The 25,242-nt window shown below is 33.9% G+C and overlaps 1 protein-coding gene across 1 annotated transcript; it reads right to left on the bottom strand.

The window, feature by feature from the left end:
• Window positions 1-399: 399 nt before the first annotated feature.
• Window positions 400-25,042, bottom strand: LOC149239852 (aspartyl protease family protein At5g10770-like). The gene is made up of 2 exons (XM_089369989.1): window positions 24,887-25,042; window positions 400-939 (listed from the first exon to the last, which is right to left on the bottom strand). Exons 1-2 carry the CDS (start codon window positions 25,040-25,042, stop codon window positions 400-402), a joined length of 696 nt encoding a protein of 231 aa, XP_089226115.1.
• Between the last annotated feature and the right edge of the window lie 200 nt (window positions 25,043-25,242).

Below are 25,242 nucleotides of genomic sequence, written 5' to 3'. Positions count from 1 at the left end.
CTTTATTGGACCATTAATAATGCCTTAACAATACTTGGCCATGTTGGGCATGGGTTGATCTTGAGGTTTAAATGTTCAATATGGTGACCATGTTTGACAAATTATGATCATGATCCACTTTGGTTTTCCTTGATTTCCCATGGATGACCATAGGTGATGAAGTTCAACAATGTTAAAGAGAGTTAATTAATTATGATTGACAATGGTTGACTATGATGACCATAATTATCTATGGTCAATCATAGTTAATGAGTGTAATCATATTTGATGATGATTGATTATGATTAAACTCATTAAAATGTGCGACTATTATTAATATCACTAAGTTTTCACCATGTTTCACTATGGTTAACAATTTCTTCACTGTAATTGAACCTGTTTTATTATGGTTGTCCATATTCACATATAAAAATTACCTGCAATCCATAGGCACGTCTGAGATCGGTCATGCGTAATGGAAAACAAAATCCCCTTCTCGGTCACAGTCACATCCGCATTGTTCGCGAAGTGAAATGTTATAGTGGGAAGGTTGACCTGGGTGGAGCCAGACAGGTCGTAGCAGGTGTCCAGGAGCAACTCCGGTTTGGCGCTCGGAAGGTTATCGGTATTGCTCCGGAACGAAGTCTTCAGGCCATCGCATGCGTCTAGGGAAAGCCGAGTTATGATTGTTCCAGAATCCACAATTGTGCCTTCTCCTGTAAGAGCAGCAGTGGAAATCGAGAGCCTCTCGCCTCCGACGCTTATTCCGTTTAATCCCACGAAATAGAAGCTGGGATAATCTGAATTTGAGAGGAGAGGGGTGAAAGCGGCAGTGGCAGGAATCGAACTCTGACCGACGCTGAGCGAGCCCGTTGACGAGGACGATAGCGAATCCGGAAGGCAGTAAGAGAATTGGCCGCTATATTTGCTTTTTGTCTGGGCAGGAAAGGCAATTATGTCCTAAAAGCCCAGATGTTCCATTAATGTTCCCTCCATTGGTATGCCCGCATCCGAATTCGAATGCCCTGTAAAGAATCAAAACCCAGAGTCAAGGTCTCCTGGTTGTAATCTCCTTGGCTCAACGATCTATCCCTAAGCTGGAAGTCATATGGACTGGATTTACTAATCAAAATGGAAAAGGTTACTTAATCCAATAGTTATGGTGATTGAATGTGTAAAATTTAAAATGCTTAATTTCGAATTTATATTTAAATATTATTGAAAAAAATATTTTTTAAATTTATAATTAAAAGATAAATAAAATTTTTTGTTATGATTGCTACAAAATACAATGCCATCACTAAATTAAGTGGCAACATGATAACTATGTCACAGATTTATTTTTTGAGATATAAATAATTACACTGATTTTATGCCATTAAATTAATTGGCAATATGATAACTATGTCACAGATTTTTCAAAATATAAATAATTACACTGATTTTATGTCATTATTCTTGCAAATAGTTTAACTAATTAATATAGATTTTTCAAGTGCCTATCCATATCCATGAATAAAAATGTTAAATCAAGATCATCCATGTTAAAAACATCTAATTTAAAGAAGGAAGTTATATTGAAGGTATTAGCATGTAACCATTTTCAACTAAATGCGTACGAGATATCACAAACAGTTATAATTAACTACTAGCATAATCACTTTTACTAATGTAGTTGATATAGGTTAATAAGCATATATGAAACATATATAAAACCATTTTTCCCAATATGATTGATATAGGCCAATAGACTTATATCAACCACATTAATAACTACTATGGGTATTTTTCTCAACACCAACTATTTATTATTATTAATAATTATATAAATAATAACCACCATATTATTTATATATATTATTATATAATTATTATAATAATAATATAAACTCAATATTATTAATATTAATTAATAATAAGAACAACTCATAATAATATTAGATTATCAACCGGAATAATATTAAACCCATGGGACTAATATTATAAACCCAACATTGGTAAAACCAATATAAATACTACAAACACTAAAATAAATATGGCTTATTTTGATGGTCTGACAATCCTAGTCACAATGCGACCTTCAAATATGGTTGACCATGGTTTGCTATGATTGACAATGATTGACCATGATTGATATTATAAAACTAAGGGAATAATAAACCCAAGGGATTCATATTATAAACTCAAATGAATAATAAACCCAAGGGCTTAATACTAAAACCCCAAGGGATTATGAACCTAAGGGAATAATATTAAACCCAAGGGACTAATATTTTAAACTCAACATTCATAAACCCAAATATAAATGTTACAAAGACCAAATAAACATGATTTTTTTTCATGGTAAGACAATATTTGTCAAAATGTGACATTAAACCATGGGACTAATATGGTAAGCCCAAATATAAATATTATAAACACTAAAATAAACATGGTTTATTTTCATGGTCAGACAATCTTTGTCAAAATGCGACATTCAACCATGGGACTAATATTATATACCCAAAATTGGTAAACCCAAATATAAATACTACAAAAACTAAAATAAACATGATTTATTTTGATTGTAAGACAATCATTTTCACCATGCGACATTCAACCACGGTTGACCATGGTTGGCTATGATTGACAATGGTTGACCATGATTGATATTATAAACCTAAGGGAATAATAAACCCAAGGGATTGATATTTTAAAGAAAAATGAATAATAAACCCAAGGGATTAATATTAAAACGCCAAGGGATTATGAATCCAATTGAATAATATTAAACCAAGGGACTAATATTATAAACTCAACATTCATAAACGCAAATATAAATATTACAAAGTCTAAAATAAACATGATTTATTTTCATGGTTAGACAATATTTGTCATAATGTGACATTCAACTACGGTTGGCTATGGTTGACAATGGTTGATCATGATCAATATTATAAACCTAAGGGAATAACAAACCCAAGGGATTGATATTATAAACCTAAAAGAATAATAAAAATAAGAGATTAATGGTAAATCCCCAAGGGAGTATGAACCCAAGGGAATAATATTAAACCCATGGGACTAATATTATAAACCCAACAATCGTAAAGCCAAATATAAATACTACAAACACTAAAATAAACATGGTTTATTTTGATGGTGAGACAATCCTTGTCACAATGCAACATTCAAACACGGTTGACCATGGTTGGTTATGATAGACAATGGGTGACCATGGTTTATATTATAAACCTAAGGAAATAATAAACCCAAGGGATTGATATTATAAACCCAAATGAATAATAAACCGAAGGGATTAATACTAAAACCTAAGGGATTATGAACCCAAGCAAATAATATTAAACCCAAGGGACTAATATTATAAACCCAACATTGGTAAACCAAAGTATAAATATTACAAAGACTAAAATAAACATGATTCATTTTCGTGTTGTGACAATATTTTTTGCAATGTGACATTCAACCATGGTTGACCATGATTGATATTATAAACCTAACAGAATAATAAACCCAAGGGATTGATATTATAAACCCAAATGAGTAATAAGCCCAATGGATTATAAACCCAACGGAATAATATTAAACCCAAGGGACTAATATTATAAACCCAACATTCGTAATCCCAAATATAAATATTACAAAGACCAAAATAAACATGATTTATTCTCATGGTTAGACAATATTTGTCAAAATGTGACATTGAATTATGGGACTAATATGGTAAGGCCAAATATAAATATTACAAACACTAAAATAAAATGGTTTATTTTCATGGTGAGACAATATTTGTCAAAATGTGACATTGAACCATGGGACTAATATGGTAAACCCAAATATAGATATTACAAATACTAAAATAAACACGATTTATTTTCATGGTGAGACAATCTTCGTGAAAATGTGACATTCAACCATGAGACTAATATTATAAACCCAACATTGCTAAACCCAAATATAAATACTACAAAAACTAAAAGAAACATGATTTATTTTGGTGGTGAGACAATCCTTTTCACAATGTGACATTCAACTATGGTTGACCTTGATTGGCTATGATTGACAATGGTTGACCATGATTGGTATTATAAACCTAAGGGAATAATAAACCCAAGGGATTGATATTATAAGCCCAAATGAAAAATAAACCCAATGGATTAATACTAAATCCCCTGGGGATTATGAACCCAATTGAATATTATTAAACCCAAGGGACTAATATTGTAAACACCAACATGCATAAACGAAAATATAAAAATTACAAAGACTAAAATAAACATGATTTATGTTCATGGCGAGACAATCCTTGTCACAATGTGACATTGAACCATGGTTGACCATGGTTGGCTATGATTGACAATGGTTGACCATGATCGATATTATAAACCTAAGGGAATGATAAACCCAAGGGATTATGAACCCAAGGGAATAATATTAAACCCATGGGACTAATATTATAAACCCAACATTGGTAAACCCAAATATAAATACCACAAACACTAAAATAAACATGGTTTATTTTGATGGTGAGACAATCCTTGTCACAATTCGACATTCAAACATGGTTAACCATTATTAATATTATAAAACTAAGGGAATAATAAACCCAAGGGATTGATATTATAAACCCAAATGAATAATAAACCCAAGGTATTAATATTAAAACCCCAAGGGTTTTTGAACCCAAGGGACTAATATTAGAAACCCAACATTTGTAAACTGAAATATAAATATTACAATGACCAAAATAAACATGATTTATTTTCATGGTGAGAAAATATTTGTCCAAATGTGACATTGAACCATGCAACTAGTATGGTAAGCCAAAATATATTTATTACAAACACTAAAATAAACATGGTTTATTTTCATGGTGAGACGATATTTGTCAAAAAATGACATTGAGGCATGGGAATAATATGGTAAGACCAAATATAAATATTATAGACACTAAAATAAACATGGTTTATTTTAGTGGTGAGACAATCTTTGTCAAAATGCAACATTCAACCATGGGACTAATAGTGTAAACCCAACATTGGTAAACTAAAATATAAGTACTACAAGAACTAAAGTAAACATGATTTATTTTGATGGTTAGACAATCCTTGTCACAATGCAATATTCAACCATGGTTGAATATGGTTGGCTATGATTGACAATGGTTTACCATGATCCATATTATAAACCTAAGGGAATAACAAACCCAAAGGATTGATATTATAAACCCAAATGAATAATAAACTCAAGGGAATAATACTAAAACTGCTAGGGATTATGAATGAAATTGAATAATATTAAAACCAAGGGACTATTATTATAAACCCAACATTCGTAAATAGAAATATAAATATTACAAATACTAAAATAAACATGATTTATTTTCATGGTGAGACAATCCTTGTCACAACGTGAAATTCAACAATGGTTGACCATGGTTGGCTGTGAATGACAATGGTTGATCATGATCGGTATCATAAACCTAAGAGAGTAATAAACCTGAGCGATTAATATGAGAAACCCAAAGGAATAATAAAACGAAGGGATTAATACTAAAACCACAAGGGATTATGAAGCCAAGGGAATAATATTAAACTCAAGGGACTAATATTATAAACCCACCGTATATAAAAACTAAGATAAATATTATCAACACTAAAATAAACATGATCGGCCATCGTTGATTTTCATATTGAGACAATCGTTATCACAATTCCATGTTGGACCGTGGTTGACATCATAATAAACAATGTTCGACTTGGGAATAATAAACCCAAGTGATTGGTATTATAAACATGAAGGAACAATAAACACAAGGGATTAATACTAAAAATCCAGGGGATTATGGATCCAAGGGAATAATATTAAATCCAAGGGACTAATATTATAAATCCAACATTCATAAACCCAAATATAAATGTTACAAAGACCCAAATAAACATGATTTATTTTCATGGTGAGACAATATTTGTCAAAATGTGACATTGAACGATGCGACTAATATGGTAAGCCCAAATATAAATATTACAAACACTAAAATAAACATGGTTTATTTTCGTGGTGAGACAATATTTGTCAAAATGTGACATTGAACCATGGGACTAATATGGTAAGCCTAAATATAAATATTACAAACACTAAAATAAACATGGTTTATTTTCATTGTGAGACAATCTTTTTCAAAATGCGACATTCAACCATGGGACTAATAGTATAAACTCAACATTGGTAAACCCAAATATAAATACTACAAACATTAAAACAAACATTATTTATTTTGATGGTGAGACAATCCTTGTCATAATCCGACATTCAACCATGGCTGACCATGGTTTCCTATGATTGACAATGGTTGTCCATGATTGATATTATAAACCTAAGTGAATAATAAACCCAAGGGATTGATATTATAAACCCAAATGAATAATAAACCCAAGGGATGAATACAAAGCCCCTAGGGATTATGAACCCAATTGAATAATATTAAACCCAAGGGACTAATATTATAAACCCAACATTTGTAAACCAAAATATAAATATTACAAAGACTAAAATAAACATGATTTATTTTCATGGTGAGACAATCCTTGTAACAATGTGAAATTCAATAATGGTTCGCCATGGTTGGCTATGAATGAAAATGGTTGACCATGGTCGATATTATAAGCCTAAGGAAATATAAACCCAAGGGATTAATATGAGAAACCCAAAGGAATAATAAAACGAAGGGATTAATACTAAAACCCCAAGGGATTATGAACCCAAGGGACTAATATTAAACCCATGGGACTAATATTATAAACCCAACATATATAAACACTATGATAAATATTATAAACACTAAAATAAACATGATCGACCATCATTGATTTTCATATTGAGACAATCCTTATCACAATTTCATGTTGGACCATGGTCGACATCATAATAAACCATGTTTGACTCGGGAATAATAAACCCAAGAGATTGATATTATAAACACAAAGGAACAACAAGCCCAAGGGATTAATACTAAAACCCCAAGGGATTATGAACCTAAGGGAATACTATCAAAAAAAAGGGAATAATAATATAAACCCAAGGGATTGATATTATAAACCCAAATGAATAATAAAGCCAAGGGATTAACACTAAAGCCCCAAGGGATTATGAACCTAAGGGAATAATATTAAACCCAAGGGACTAATATTATAAACCCAATGTATATAAACCTTAAGACAAATATTATAAACGCTAAAATAAATATGACTCACCATCGTCGTTTTTCATATTGAGACAATCCTTATCACAATTCCATATTGGGCCATGGTTGACCATAGTTGAAATCATAATAAACCATCGTTGAATGGGGAATAATAAACCCAAGCGATTGATTTTGGACAATGCTTGATCATGGTCGAACATGGTTGTTTATTGTTGACCATCGTTGGATAATATTAAAAACTAGGAATACGAACCCTTAGATTAATAAACCGAAAGGATTGATATTATAAACCCATGGGAATAATAAACCTAAGGGATAAAAATTATAAACCCAATGCATATAAACCATAACATGATTATTATAAACCCTAAAATAAACATGGTTGACCATGGTTGATTTCCATATTAGATTAATCTATTGTGATATTGACATAATCATAAATAGTTGGACAAATATTTAACCCTTAATATTAAGGTTTTATAAAATGAAGTGATTATTAATATTACAAACCCAAGGCATTAATATTATAAAAAAATGAGTAATAAATGAAAGGAATCAATATACCCAAGGAATCAATAAACCCAACGAGCTAATATTAAAACACAAATGCTTAATAAACCCCAACAATTAAGTTTTTAAGGTCAGAGGATTAATAAAACCAAGGGATTAATGATAAATAAAAGTACTTATTAATATTAAAAATTTGAAGAATGAATAAACCCAAGCATTTCATATTATAAACCTAAGGAATTAATAAACCCAAGGGAAAAATATTAGAAACCCAAGGGACAAAAAATGGCAGAGGATCAATATTAAAAAAAAAGTGGTTAATAAAACATAGGAATTAATATTTTAAACCCAACGGATTGATCAACCCATGAGATTATGAATATTATAAACATAAGGGATCAATAAACCCTATGGATTGTTAATACTATGAAAGCAACACATTAATAAATTGAAGGTATAAACATTGTAAACATAAGGGATTAATATTAAACATTAGCACTGTTATTTAAACCTTAATATTGGGGATTAATAAACCAAAGGAAATAAATCATAAACTGAAGGACTTATTAATATTACAAACTTAAATAAAAAATAAGCCTAATCATTTAATATTATAAACCCAACGAAATAGTAAACCGAACCTAAGCCCTAAATCGATGGCATCAATACTATAAACATAAATAATGCTATAATAGAAATCGTTAATACAAAACATAAACCAAAACCAATGTAAGAACCACATTGCAAATCATAAAGCATTAAAAAATGATAAATCATCATCACATTAGTAATAACACATTTATATCACTACATTATAAACAATAAATAAATTTTAAGCCATAAATACATAGATATCAATACATGAATGTATTAATAGTATAAATATCAAGAATATTGATATAAACACCTAGAACATGAAAGCCCAACAATAATATTATAAATGTAAACAATATTTTCATTTATGAAAGACGTGATAAAAGTGAAGGGCTCCACAAAAAATACAATAACAATCTCAAATGCAGGAGAAATAAATAAAATATTAACGCTGCCATTGGAACAAAGGAACATAAATGCAAAAAATACATCTAAATTGCACACGTTGGATTTAAAGAAGAACAACATAATAGGACATTTTAAGACTAGAGCTATAGAATTTTGTTCTTAAAAACAACAACGAGAAAAAAAAAAATCAATTTCACCAACATTGCAACCACAGAAAGAACATTGAGTCTTAACCACTAAAAAATTGAAGTTGAAACACTCCATCAAAAGTAATCTATGGAGCAGCCTCTTCCAAAAAACAACTAGACCGATGACAAAAGTACCACCAATTCAAATCAATAGGATAATGATCATGATAGTTAATGCTTTCCAGCCAATTCCTTCTTGTTCTTCTCCTAGACTCCCTCTAGTGCACATGTAACAAGTATTTTACATGTGTTTTTGTTTGATCTAGCTCACAAATATGATCATCAATAAAGGTAGCATGGAACACATGATTTCTATCAAACTTGTTCTGAATATAGGAAAGAAAACTTATAGCTCCAACAAATACACACACACAAAGATATATATATATATATATAAAACGTAACACCCCATTTGTATTTATGTTAAAAAACTTAATGTTATAATGTTACATGAAAAAAGCAATCTAGTGTTACATGAACCAAAAGATATAACAATTTCTACAAATATAAGCATCATTTCACAATACAATATAAAAACCCGTGGAAATAGATAAAATTGTGGTTAATATTCGAAAAATGAATATTCGCCATGGTGATGGCCAATATTCAAAACCTCCATTTTTGCATTTCATGATGTAATATGAATCCACAATATTAATATCAATATGAACTAGTTATAAAAATGATTTTGAATGATTGGTTCATATAAGTCATTGTTTATGTCTGAATCGTCTGTTGCAAAGAAAATAACAATAGGCACTTAAAATAAGTAAATTGAACAACATGAAAAATGATGTAAAAAACTTTCTCAAATATTACTATGAATATGATAAATTTATTAATCTCATAAATATATGAAAATGATTATTATATTAAAAGTAAAACAAGAGGACAATAAAAGAAATTCAAAAAACATACTATAAAGAAGCCATGGTGATGGTTCAAAACATCCATTTTTGCATTTCATGATGTAATATGAATCCACAATATTAATATCAATATGAACTCATTATAAAAATAATTTTCAATGATTGGTTCATATAACTCATTGTTTATGTCTGAGTGGTCTCTTGCAAAGAAAAGAACAGTAGGCACTTAGAAAAAAGGTCAATTGAACAACATGAAAAATGATGTAAACAACTTTCTCAAATATTACTATGAATATGGTGGATTTATTAATCTCATAAATATATGAAAATGATTATTATATTAAAAGTAAATCAAGAGGACAATAAAAGAAATTCAAAAAACATACTATAAAGAAGGTCACAATGTTATTATTATTTATGTCATAGAGATATGGAGTTCAATTGCTCTTCTTTCTTCCTGATTGTAACATATGTGCTATATTTCATCTTGGCATAACTTTGAAAAGAGAAAGGTGGTGCAATGCATAAACCATCTATTGATTTCACTCTCGATATGGCTATGAAGGTAAGGCTTTGCTGCTCTTTAGTCCCGATATCAACTGACGCTCTCCCTAAATTCAATCCCTGTGACTTGTGGATTGTAAGAGCCCATGTCATCATTAAAGGAATTTGTTTTCAATTTCCTCTTATCATTGGTGTGATAGGGGCAATTTTTGGATTTTCCATCAAATGGAACACCAACATACTTATCAAAAACAACAGTTGTGAACATTGGAAGTTGAGGTAGCTTAGAGGTAGGCGTATAAAATATATCCTTAACATAACCAAGTGCCCCATTCACCAAGATAGCTTGAACCCATAAATTACATGTCAACATAACATGCTAATCACGACACATCAAAAATTCATGGTCCAATTAATCATCATCAACACCAAGGATTTATGAACGCCTTGAATTCTCAGCAACAAATCATGCAATTGGAGAATTTAATGATTTTAACATATGCCTATTATGGAACAAGACCATAATATTTGTTGCAAACATGTGAACTGTTGGAAATAATACTAAGAGGGGGGATGAATCAGTATTAGCAACTTAACAATATTTCATTTCCATAAACAAATTTAGATATGCGACTTCAGATAACGCAACTTGCGTATGTACATAATTGTGTTTAGAGCAACCAACGTACACCTTGTAAACTTATTATTTAGTCATTTTATCTTTAATCTGTGTATCAGAACCATACAAGCAGTAACATTTAGGGTAAAAATAGAGTAGACAATCACACACAAGAACACAAGATATAAGGTGGAAACCTAATGTGGGTGAAAACCACCTACTGCAATTCATCTCTATCTTATTTTAATAAGAAACTTCTTTTTACAATATTGTTGTACTGGTGCAGTCTTATACCAGTATGTAGGCCTCTACCTACGAAAGGCTACAACCTTCTCTCATTCTCCAGCTTCTCATAGAAGGGAGCTACAATCTCCTTAACTCTTGTACTAGCTGATATACTAATACGTAGGTGCTAACCTACACAAGTCTACAACCTTCTCTTTTCTTCCAAGGACCACGTTTCATAAATTTCCAGATTGGTTCCATCAATAGAATCAATCAAGCATCAAAATATATCTGCATTAATCAATCTCCCTTGCACTAACCAAAACTAAATCAAATAATCACTTCTCTGAATACTGTAACCAGAATACAGTAATAGTACCAGAACCCAACCAGAACCCAGAACACTGCAACAATAAACAGAAGTAGCTAAAACATATTTTTGAGATGTATGCTACTTCAATATGTAGAACTTGCATGCATACGCTAATATATAAAGGAAAACCTTTGTATACGTTATTTTGAATTGCCGAACCAACATGTATACACACCTTTTCTATATTGAACCTGCATATAGATCTGTAAAAGGTGATTTACCCTTTTTCAACTATTCAGACATCAGTTATACCTAAATCATATTATAGATCAAGACATGTAAGAAATACAAGAGATTAAAATCACACAAAGGCACTTCTCTTCATACCTTAAGATCTTGACCCATCAATAGAACTTATCCTTCTTCAAGTGCTCAAGTTCCTCCTTGATTCAGATCCAGCTATGCACCATAACCCAATGACCAGTATTCTAGATCTTGCTCTTCATAAGATATTCAATGCTTGAGTGCCTTTACCTAATGATCTCCTCCTCTTTTTATAATCTTATGCCTTACTCAATACCATGGTCCAAAACCACTTAGAAGAAATGCCTTGGACCAAATACCTGGGGTCAAAACTTTGGTCAAGATACCTTGGATCAATACCACGGGTCAAAATACTAGGGACCAAATACCACAGATCAAAATCAAGTTTTCCAACATGTGTGCTATTTTCCTTGCATGAAAGTGTGTGCATATGCATACACGCCTTTTGGTCGGCAAATCAGCGTGTATACGTGGCTTTGTTAAGATAAACCTGTGTATACCTCTTTTTCCTTCATTCTACGAGCCTAAACTATGATGTGTCATCTGAGTGAGTTTCCATCAAGGACAACACATGTGTCATAGTGCCAAACATGTGTCATAATGCCAACAATCTCCCCCTTTGGACTTGATGGCATCCCCAAGTCACTATCACTCTCCCCCTTTGTCATCAAGGACAAAGGGTTATGAACCCCCTGAGGACATGTTGAATTCTCTCATATGCTAAACTATGCTATTCATTCTCCCCCTGACTATAAGCAAGGTCTGCAACAAGATCTTCTACAAGAAGAACAAGACTCTATACATTATAAATGACCTTCCTATCACCAACATCTCATACATACATCCATCTCCCAACCAAGTGTGGATATACCAAGATTGACTCATCTACCCAGCCAAGTGGGGATACATCAAAGGTTATACAAGATAAGAACATTACATCATCCACCCCAGGCATAGTGGGGAAATAAAATAGGTCATTACATGACCTTGATAGTAAATATATACATGACATAGAGACAAAATATCTAAAACGAGATAGTTATTAGCAACTATCATCAACAACGTCTGTCAATCACCATCAGCAACCGTGATCTCCCTTTGTAGTTGTTCCAATAGCTGTGAAATTTTACCAAAAACTACTAAGATAATGCCAACAATGTATTATTAGAAGTATATTCTCCTCCTGAACCTGTACGAGATGATCACTGGCAGACCCATATCAGACTCTTTTCATCATGAGTGTGTCCCACTGATATTCTTCAAACCAACATATACACAATTGTATCCACTGCAACAGATGTATGTATGCGAATACGCTTCATGAAACTCACGTACACCCATTTTTCTCTGAAACAGATAACAGTTAATTGAAAGAAGATGCATAAACTACTCCCAGCTTTTGTCTGAGGTATTCAAATGTCTCTCTGGGTAGTGTTTTGGTGAATATATCAACAACCTGTTCTATGGAGGGAACATACTCCAAATTGACCTTATTTTCAAGCACTTGTTCCAGGAGAAAATGATATTTAACAGTTATATGCTTGGTCTTGGAATGCATGATAAGATTCTTTGAAATACTAATTGCAATTGTATTATCACATAGAATGGAGATGGGTGGAGTACAAGTGATTTGAATATCTTGCAATGTTTGCATCATCCGAAGAAGTTGTGTGCAACAAGATGCAGCAGCCATATATTCTCCTTCAGATGTAGATAATGCAATTGAACTTTGTTTCTTATTGAACCAAGACACTAATCTAGAATCCATGAAGAGTGCACCACCACTAATGATTTTTCTGTCATCCATGCTTCCTGCCCAATCTGCATATGTATATGCATGAAGTGTAATATCTGAATCTCTGGGATACCATAGACCAAAGTTTTGTGTCCCTTGAAGATATTTAAAAATTCTTTTGACTGCTTGAAGGCGTGCTTCCTTTGGATTTGCTTGGAATCTTCCAACTATTCCTATTGCATGCATGATGTCTAGTCAAGTGCTTGTTAGATAGAGAAGACTACCAATCATAGATCTGGAGGTTGGTTGATGTATTACTGCTGATTCAACATTTGTGTTGAGGCTGCATCCTGTTACCATAGGGGTACATACTGGTTTAGCATCTTCCATTCCATATTTCTTCAAGATCTGCTTAAGTTACTTGGTTTGTGATAGAAAAATACCATCTTTATTTTGGTGAACTTGTAAACCAAGAAATATATGAATTCACCAAGGAGAGACATTTCAAATTCTTTCTACATAACCAAAGCAAAGTTTTGACTCATGTCTTCTTCATTACTTCCAAAAATGATATCATCAACATACACCACAAGTATTAGCAATTTATCATTGTCAATTTTTATAAATAGATTGCTATCAGTTGATCGTTTTGAAAAAACTTGTTGATGAAGGTATTTGTCAAGACAATAATACCATGCCCTTGGAGCTTGTTTTAGACCATAGAGATCCTTTCTGAGTCTGCATACAAGTTTTGGATGATTTCCAAGGATGAATCCATCTGGTTGCTCGATATATACTTCTTCTAGATCTCCATTAAGAAAAGAAGATTTCACATCCATTTGATATACTTTGAACTTCCGAAAGCTAGAAATAGCAAGGAACATTCTTATGGCTTCAAGTCTAGCAATAGGTGAAAAAATTTCTTCAAAGTCTATACCTTCTTGTTGAGCATATCCTTTACAAACAAGTCTAGCCTTGTTTCTAACAACTTCCCCATTTTTATTCAACTTGCTTTTGAGTATCCATTTGGTTCCAATGATATTCTTATCATGAGGTCTAGGAACTACTTCCCAAGTATTATTCTTTTCATTTTTCTCAAGCTCTTCATTCATAGCCTTGACCCAACTTTCATCTTTTCAAGATTCATGTACATTTTGTGGTTCGATGGAGGAAAGCAATGCTAGATAGCTTGAAGCTTTTGTAATAGTTATTATTTTCTATACACCTGCCTCTTTCTGTCCCAAAATTTGAGTCTCTGGATGATTTTTTTTAAACATATTTGGATAGAGTCTTTTCTTTTTCCTTCACTTTCTCTTTTGGTGCTTCGTTGGTTTCTTCTTCTTGCGCCTCTGATGTGGATGGATAATCCTCATCTTCTTCCCACTCTTCAATTTTTACCTGCTTTGGATTTTCGCTTGCTTAATCAATCACAACATCAATACTTTCAACAATTTTCCCTATTCTTTTATTATAACACTTCTATCTATTACTTCAGGAAGTGTAACCAAGTAGAATGCTTTTATCTGCTCTAGGTTCAAACTTGCCAATTTTTTCATCAGCCCTTTTAATGTAGCATTTTCTTCCAAAAACTTTGAAGTATTTTTCATTAGGAGTCTTACCATACCAAAGTTCATGAGGAGTTTGACTGTTGTTTACCCGAACATTCGTTTTGTTAAGAATATTGATGGCAGAAAATGCATCTTCACCCCAGAAGGTTGAAGGAGTTCCAGACTCATCTATCATAGCACGAGCCATTTGTTGAACATTTCTATTCAACATTTCTACCACTCTTTTCTGAGGAGTCCTTGCAGTAGAGAATTCCCTTCTTATTCCATGTTCTCCACAGAAGTCGAAGAATTCATCCGAGGTAAATTCCCCTCCTCAATCAAACCTAAGGCATTTGATTTTGCGATCTGATTCATTTTCAACCAAAGCTTTGAATGCTTTGAACTTTTCAAATGCTTCATCTTTATGCTTCAGAAGTCCTATCCAACACATTTTGGAAAAGTCGTCAATGAACAATATAAAGTATTCTTCTCCACGAGGTGACTTTTTCCTTGATGGACCACACAAATCAGTATGGACAAGTTCAAGAGGCTTAGTAGCTCATCCTTCCTTCTCAAGGAAATGGGTTCTCGTTTGCTTACCAAATTGACATGAATTGCATATTGTATTTTCTGGAATTCTAATGTCAAGAAGATCGTGAACAACCTGGTATTTGCATGCCTTCCTTATCTGAGGGAAGCTTAGATGCCGCAATCTTCTATGCCATAGCCCGTGTTCATCATTATTGCTTAGATAGCATTGTTGTTGTCCTCCCTTGAGTATGTATAAATTATTTGGAGTTCTTATGCCTTTGATCATTGTTTCTCCTATATCAAGCTCACGAAAAACACATCCATTTGATCGAAATACTACCTCATTTCCTTGGTCACTCATTTGACTAGCACTTAAGAGATTATGCTTTAAGCCATCAACATACATAACATTTCCATCTTTGACCTTTTCTTTTAAGAGAAAAGAGCCTTTACCTTTAATCACTGCAAGGGTGTAATTTCCAAATGAGACCTTCCTTTCATTTTCTAAGGCACTATACAACTGAAGTTTTTCTTTATCACCTATCATGTGTTTCGAGCTTCCACTATCGATGTACCATTGATTTTCTTGTCCTTCTGCATATAAGGCTATACCACATCTTTCGGTTTCTAGTTCTTTCTTTTTCCATGTTTTGGGACCCAATGAAGCTTTCTCTTTCTGAGATGTTTGCTGAAACTTACTCTTGCATTCAGAATCTTCATGACCGAAGTTGTTATAGATAGAGCATTTTATTTCATTTTCAAGAGCATAAAAGTTATTGTAGGTCCTTTTTATGATCCTAGTCACCTTCCTTTGATTTCATGCTTCTCTAGTTATAATGACCTTGTAAGCAATACATTGAGCAGCTTTGTGTCCAAAGTTATGACATGAAAAACATTGACCATTAAAGAAATTCATGCATTTATCGAATCTACTAACCTGATGATTGTAGTTTCCATTGACATTCATTCTTGAAGTAAATTGAGAATGATTTACCTGTGGTTGGTTATAGCTTCTTTTCATCCTTGAAGTAGATTGATGTCAATTTACCTGGTGATCTGTTTTAAGCCTCTGCCGACGATTGTCAACCTGTTCACTTCTCCTTGCTGCATCTAGATAAATTTTGGAGGTTGATGGCTTCTGTGCTTGAGATAGTTATTGAGTATATCCAAGATCTATCTTTATCAAAGGATAATGTTGCACTTTGATAATTTCATCTGAAGTTTCCGATCCTTTAGCAAACCTAAGATTGAGATCTTTTTTTTTCTCAATTTCTTTTCTTAGACCCACAATTTCACATTCTAACTTTTCATTGTGTTTTTCCCTTTTAGTAAGTTGGAATGTCAAAGTATCTATAATCATATTTTTTTCTTCTAAATATATTTTAAGTTTAGAAATTTCTTCATAGAGACCATCTTCATCTAAAGCATCCAAGAAATCATCATCTTCAAAAGTCATCAGAAGTCTATAATCATTAATATTTTCATCTTCATCACTATTTGATAAACCATCACCATCTTCATGCATATAGTAGCTCTTTTTATTTACACTTTGTTTTCTATTCCATTTTTTTTATTCCTAACCTCTATTAAGCTTATCTTTGTGAGGACATTTGGAAAAATAATGACCTACTCTTCCACAAGCAAAACATTTGAAAGGTAGTTTGCCTCTGAATCTTCCAGAACCCCATTGAAGGATCTTGTAAAAATTTGTTTCTTTCTATCCTTCTGATGTATGTCCTGACTCACTGAGTTCTTCTTTTCCTTAAGCTTTGAATGCACCTTCTCTCATGTCTGATGGAGCCCCTTTTCTCATTTCAAAAGTAGTTAAGATTATGTGCAGTTGTGACATAGTAATACTCTGAAGATCGTACTTTTCTTCTATGGTATAAACTTTTGATTCAAACTTAGGAGACAAGGGTCTTAGAACCTTTTCAACTAATGTAAATTCTTTTATCTCTTAACCCAATTTTTTCATGCAATTAACAATCTCATCTATATGTAAGAAATAATTAGCTACACTTTCATCATTGTGCATTCTGAGAGTTTCATATTGAATTTTGAGAGATTATAGTTTTTCATGTTTTACTTGATCGTCTCCTTCATAGCTTAGAATGATCTTGTCCCATATTTATTTGGTAGTTTTGAGCTGCATAAGCTTGATGAATTCTGATTGTGATAGACTCCCCAATAGAGTATTGACAACCTTTGCATTTGTTTCATACTGCTTTTTACCTGTCATATCTATAGGAGTTTCTGATGGAAATGTGTATCCTCCTTCCACGATATCCCAAACTTCTATTCCAAGAGATTGAAGATAGGTTGTGGTTCTTACCTTCCAATAGATAAAGTTGCTCCCATCAAAGATTGATGGCCTGATGGATGCCTCCTTTTCGTAGTTGCTCATGATGATAGATCTTCCTTTAAATGATCAAGCTTCTCCTGAAGGACCTGCTCTGATACCAATTGTTGGAAATAATACTGGGAAGGGGGTGAATCAGTATTAGCAACTTAAAAATATTTCATTTCCATAAACAGATTTATATACACTACTTCAGATAATGCAACTTGTGTATGTACGCAACTGTGTTTAGAGAAACCAGCGTACACCTTGTAAACTAATTATTTAGTCAGTTGATCTTTAATATGTGTATCAGAACCATATAATCAGTAACAGGTACAGTAAAAATAGAGCAGACAATCACACACAAGAACACAAGATATAAGGTGGAAACCCAATGTGGGTGAAAACCACCTGCTGCAATTTGTCTCTATCTTCTTTTAATAAGAAACTTCTTTTTACAATATTTTTGTACTTTTGTAGTCTTATACCAGTATGCAAGCTTCTACCTGTAGAAGGCTACAACGTTTTATCTTTCTCCAGCTTCTCCTAGAAGGGAGCTACAGCCCCCTTAGCTGTTGTACTAGCTGATATACTAGTAAGTAGGCGCTGACCTACAGAAGGATACAATCTTTTCTTTTCTTCCAGGGACCACGTTTTGTAAATTTTTAGACTAGATCCATCAATAGCATCATTCAAACATCAAAACATATCTGCATCAGTCAATCACCCTTACACTAACCAAAACTGAATCAAACAATCACTTCTTTGAATGTTGTAACCAGAATACAGTAACAGTACCAGAACCCAAAACATTGCAAAAGTAAGCAGAAGTCGCTAAAACATATCTTATGAAACGTACGCTACTAGTGTCATTCATAGTTATATAATTTTTTATCAAGTTTTGGACAGAGGTCTAGAGATTTTCTCTAAAAAGGTGGCTCAAATTTGGGCGTCACGTGCTCAGAACTAAAAGATATAGACTGCAGTCGCTCAGAGGTAGGGTTATCTATGTGACTCGAGGGTTAAAACCACTAAATTTCCTTATTATGCAAGCATCTTGGAGTCCAAATCACAAAAAAGGTAAGTAATCTTTGGTTTGGGCACCTGGAATGATTGTTTGGCTCCTATGGGTCTTGTAGCTCCTGAGGAAGGTCAGTAAAGTTTCAGTTTGTGGATTCCACTTCCTTTACTGTACTTAGGAGGCTGATTCATTTCATAGCGACCCTCAGCTCATGTTTACCCTGACAAACTGGTAAAAGTGGGTAAAAGTGGATGGGTGGTTACAAATTGGTATGAGAGCATGGTTCAAACAATTGAACGAGATGGGCTAGATGCATTTTGTTACGCATGAATTTTCTTGGTTTTGGTTATCATGCATGAGCTCACTGTATGCAGTTGGTATTGTCATGCATGATGTTACCATATTGATATGATTATGATTATACAGGTGTCATGCAATTTGGATTTATTTTGCAGATGAGAAAGCCTCCCCTCAACATCATTGAGGTATGATTTTGATTGTGGTATCTATTTGGTTTATCTAACATGGCATGCTTGTAGGAAGAATAGAATAAAAAATGATGAGAAAAATGGTGGACTACAGTTCACATGACTCTACCTACAAATAAGTTGAGCAATAAGGAGATGAGTATTTTCCTGATATAGAAAATATATTGAGGTGTTTAAAAGAAGATATCAAAAGTTGCAAGGAAGATAATGACAAGTTGGTTGAGGCCTATAAAAATTAGGCAGGATCTATGCAATCATCCTTCAGATTTTTTTAGACTTTCAGAGATAGGGATAGCTAAGGATTAGTCAAGAATGTGAAAATAGGACTAATGGCTCATATGGTAATAGGTCTCGGTCAAGATATAGGTTGGATAGAGGGGACACATTCATAGGTGGTAGATCATTGGGTATACCTGACAGGAGGATTGGTATGTATGTGTTTCATTTTGGTTCCCCATCTACGAGACATAATCACCATTGTCCCTGTCATCATTATTATTGGAGGAATGAGTACTTTCCTAAGGATTTCAATAAATTCAAGTCTCCTACATTTGATAGAGAGATGAAGAACCCAGAAGATGCAGAGGCATGGTTTCTTGGGATGAACAAATTCTCCATATTGCACAACTATTCAAAGAACATTAAAGCTAAAATAACTACCTTCGGTCTTAAAGGGAAAGAAAATATTTGGTGGGAAGATGTAAATAATTTCATAGGCATTTGAGAAGAAGAGTTGATTTGGGATGAGTTTAAAAGACCCTTCAAGAAGAAGTACATATCTGAGAGATATTACGATGACAGAGCTAAGGATTTTTATGATCTGTAGATGGGTTGTATTACCGATGATGAGTATACTAGCAAGTTCCTAGATTTGTTGAGGTATGTTCCTTACCTCAAGGATGAGAAAGAAAAGATTCAAAGGTCCGTCAGTGGGTTACCAACAGCATATATAAACCAGATTGAGTTTGATGAGCCTTGATCACTAGAGGAAGACATCTGAAAACTAAAGAATTTTTATGAGAAATCAAAATGTTAAGTTGAGCCTAAGCATGATTTTGAACGGGAATGAGAAAGATAAGTGGAACTTGCCACCGAAGTGGGAAAGACCTCGGGTTGTAGGTGAGAAAGATAATTTTGTTTGTTATAAGAAGTTTAATGCAACTGATAAGGGTAATGGATCCCAGCATAGAGAATAGAAGAATAGTGGTGATGGTAGACAATTGTGGCAGTGCTAGATTTTTCACAAAGATCACCACAAGAAGGATTGTCTAATGTGCCAGGGTGTCAAGCCTCAGATCTACAGTGCTCAAGAGGAAAAGACAGTTGGGGATGTTGGACAAATCATTCCTAGATATATGTAGCAATGGATAACAGGTAGGTGGAGCACCAAGCATCTATTATTGAGATGGAAGGTAAGCTCCGTGATCGATTTGTTTCTATTTTGATTGACCCTGGATCAAATTATAGTTATGTTAACCCTGACCTGAGAAAATAAATGCATGCAATGTCTTGGTTGGTGCAGTTGGTTATAGGTATAAAGAAAAGAGTTCATGGTAAGAGCTTCTGCATTTGAGCTGAATGGTATGCCTACATAGGCACATATAAATTTGCTTCCATTGGGATCATATACTATGCTTTTGGGTATAGATTAGTTCTATCTTCATGGGACTAAGGTGGATTGCTATGATAAGGATATTTAGTGCCTGGATGATAATGAGGAAAAGAGAATCTTGTAGGGAAAGAAAAATCCTACATCGTGGATCCTAGTTACATCTATGCAGCCTAAGTGCAATTGTAGGAAGGGTTGTGTATTGTTTGTAGTCCATATTTCCATTTACAAGGGTAGGTATGTTGAGGATGCATAAGTCCTTAAGAGGTACCCTTCCTTGCATCAATTTGAAGATGTATTTCTAGCATAGATTGCGATGTTGCCTCCCCATAGGGATGCGGAATTTTCTATTGAGTCCGTATGAGGAGTAGCACTAGCATCAAAGGCACCTTATAGGATGAGCACTCTAGAATTAGTATATTTGAAGTTTCAGTTGAAGCAAGTTATTGACAAGGGATACATTAGGCCAAGTGTGTCGCCTTGAGGTGCACCAATATTGTTTGTAAATAATAAGGATGGTACTCTTAGGTTGTGTATTGATTATAAGAAGTTTAACAAGGTGACGATAAAGAACACATACCCATTTCCAAGGATCAATGACGTGCTTGATCAATTAAAGGGAGAAACATTATTCTCAAAGATTGACTTGAGATCAGGATACCATCAAGTGCGCCTCAAAGAATAGGATATATACAAGACTTCTTTCGAAACCAGGTTTGGGATTTGAGTTTATTGTGGTTCCTTGCAGTTTGGCTAATGCTCCAAATACTTTCATTTTTTTGATGAATATTTTGTTGTGTCCTTACTTGAACAAGATTTTGATTGCATTCATTAATGATATATTGATATATTCTATGAATGAGGAATAACATGTCGAACATTTAGTAGTAGTATTGAGATTTCTAAGAGACCATCAGTTGTATGTAAAGCTTAGTATGTGCATTTTTTTTAGACAAATGTACATTACTTGGGACATGTTTTCTCCAAGGAAATCATAGTAGTGGATTTGGAAAATATAAGAGCTATCATGGAATGGGAGGCTCCTAGAAATGTGTATGAGGTTAGATCATTCATGGGGTTAGCAGGTTCCTACAGTAGGTTCATCAAAAACATATCATGGATTTCATATCATATTAAATAATTATAGAGGAAAGGAAAGAAATTTGAATGGACAAAAGAATGTGCAGCTAATTTTAACATATTAAAGTATTTCCTTACACATGCTCCAATTCCAAAGATTTCAAATCTAGATAAAGAGTTTATGTTGTATGGATGCTTGCAAGAGAGGATTTGGTGGATTCATGATGTAGGAAGAATGGGTGGTGTGTTACAACTCAAGGAAACTGAATGAGTGCAAGAAGAACTATGTGACTCATGATCTTGAGTTGGTTGTTATTATTCATGCCTTGAAGATGTGGAGGAATTATTTTCTTGGCAAAATATTTATTTTTATGTGTGACCATAGTGCATTGAGGCATCTATTTGACCAAAATAATTTAAATTCCAAGCAAGCTAGATGGTTGGATACCCTTAGTGATTTTTACTTTGAGATCAGAAACATTAAAGGAAATGAGAATATGGTTGTAGATTCTCTCGGGAGAAGAGTGAAGGTAAACCACGTTGCAGTTGTGAGCTCTTATGGAACATATTTACAAGATCATATCTCACAGGAAAGAGAACAGGATGACATATATAGGGAGCTTAGGCATAGGTTATAGCAACAGGGTATAGGTGAACATGATGTGGATTATCATCTCATGACATATGGCTTGGTGAGATTTTGGGACAAGATCTATGTGCCATATGATAGTGATATCAAGAATATTATATTGAGGGAGTTTCATGTCAAGTTGTATTGAGGTCACCCAGGATATCAAAATAAGTTGACAATTTTTAAGAAGTTCTACTATTGGCCAAATTTGAAGAAGGAAGTGGTAGAGTTTGTTGCTATATGTCTAGACTGTTGTTAGGTGAAAGTTGAGTATAAGAACTCAGTTGGTTTGTTAAAACCTATTCTGATTCCAAAGTGGAAATGGGAGGTCATTTCCATGTATTTCATTATATGTTTGTTGAGGACACTAAAGCAACACGTTTCCTTAATGGTTATGGTTGATAGCCTGAGCAAGGTATCTCACTTCAGTCCAGTGAAGACAAATTTTTCAACGAGCAAGCTATCTTATGTATTCATCCCGGAGATAGTGAGATTGCATGGTATTCCTAAGAAGATAATTTTAAAAAAGGATTGCAATTTTACTTCCAAGTTTTGGAAGGAGTTGTTTGCAGGTTTGGATAGAGAGTTGGCATTTATTAAAACTTATCATCCACAAACATATAGACACATAGAGAGGTCAACAGGATATTGGAGGATATGTTGAGGATGTATGTCATTCATCAGCAGAGGAGGTGGGAGGAGTATAATCAACAAACGGAGTTTTCTTGCACAACTGGTTATCAGGAGTCAATGAGGATGAGTCCATTTGAGGCACCTATTGACACAGTTGTAATACTCCCATCAGTCGGAGTGATCTAGTGAATAGGGTATTGATTGTACCATATATCATGGTCGAGATGGAACAGGAAATGCAGGTTATCAAGAGGAATCTAAAGGTAGCACCGGATAGACATGAGAGTTAAGAAGATTATCATAGGGAATTTAAGGAGTTTTATGTTGTGGATCATGTGTAATTACGCATCAATCGCAAGAAGTTATCCTTCAAGATTGGATCATGTTCCAAGTTATCACCATAGTATCGTGGGCCTTTTGCGATGCTTGAGAGGATTAGGCTAGTGGCCTACAAACTTACACTACCTTTGACAGTGAAATTCCATGATGTTTTCCATGTTTAATTTCTTAAAATATGTGTGAAATATGTTGATCATGTGGTTGATTGGTCAATAATGCATGTGGAGATAGTAGGAGAATTCCAGATGGAACCTCATTTCATGTTGTAGAGGAAACAATTCATGCTCCGGAATAGAGAAATCGAGCAGTTAAAATGCATTGGAAGGAAGCAATTTGTGCATGAGGAAGCTACATGGGAGATGGTTGATCAGATGCAAGATATGTATCCTTCATTATTTTCCAATGGAGGCAAATGAATTTTTGATATATGTACATATTTATGTATGGTTTTTATTATAAATACCACAATGAGTTACGTTATAAAGCTCCAATAAGCGGTATGGTTTTCATGTTTGTAATTATGGTTTTGCTTTGGAGTGGGTTGTTCATTGTAAATACTACATCGATCTAAGTTATAAAGCTCCATCTGCAATACATTTTTCTTTTCAATGGCCTTTTTGTTCATAGGTGGCATAGAACAGTGAGGATGGTGTTCCCCTAAAGGAGGGGTCTATAACAACCCTGAGTTAAAAGTTCATGTAATAAAGTTAATAAAGGATATATAAGACCAAGGTCATAGGACTCGATGCATAGTGGTTAAAATTGAGAAGGAGTTAAAACATGATGCTCCTTTACCACATCCAAGAAGATTTGAGCATACACTAGGGGGTGCATTGGAATCTTGTGAGATTTGGCTAGAATCAGATTTGGAACCTCGCCATCATAATCATGCCATAAATATTCCCCAAGATAGGGTTAGATTCATATGTACAAAGGTTTATCTTAAACATAATGCATGGGAACAAGAATGTGCATTTCCAAAGGAATGATAGTTAATTTCCATGAGGATGACACGGTTGAGGGTGAAACACTAGGTGAAATGGAATTTGGTGTTTTTTCATAAGAGATAGATGGAAATTATGAAAAATGAAACCAGGAGGCCGTCTAGCTGTTCGTTGACGAAAAACAGATAATGCTGGGGACCCTCTGGGCATAGATACAGGAGTAACATGTGAACACTCCTGAGGTTGGTACTCTCTCCACCAACTTCGCACTAGGCATGGCCATGGCAAAGGAAACGTTGCGCGCCCACATGACCAACACTATAGTACTACCAGAGGGAGCACTGGTTACAAAAAACGAGGCCAACAGGCCTATGGTAACTGTGCTGAAGGGAGTTGGAATAAACATAACTGGGCTCCCTTAGGATACGCTCTATGTTCTGCAAGGCGGAGTGACTGCAGAACTGTGAGCTAGGGAGGGTTGCATGCTCCCGGTCATGAGCGAGCAACAAATCAATATGGAATAGTTGAGCTTGCAGCACGATGAGATAGTGGTGTAGAACCGAAAGGTTTTGCAAGTGGTTGAGGATGACTACTAGATGGTCCCAG

The sequence above is a fragment of the Pinus tabuliformis genome, chromosome 8 (genome assembly GCF_031772625.1).
Source record: "Pinus tabuliformis cultivar Carrire ecotype Pingquan chromosome 8, CPIR1, whole genome shotgun sequence".
Taxonomy (NCBI): domain Eukaryota; kingdom Viridiplantae; phylum Streptophyta; class Pinopsida; order Pinales; family Pinaceae; genus Pinus; species Pinus tabuliformis.
Note: the sequence above shows the minus strand (reverse complement) of the source record. Positions and strands in the feature narration are given on the sequence as shown.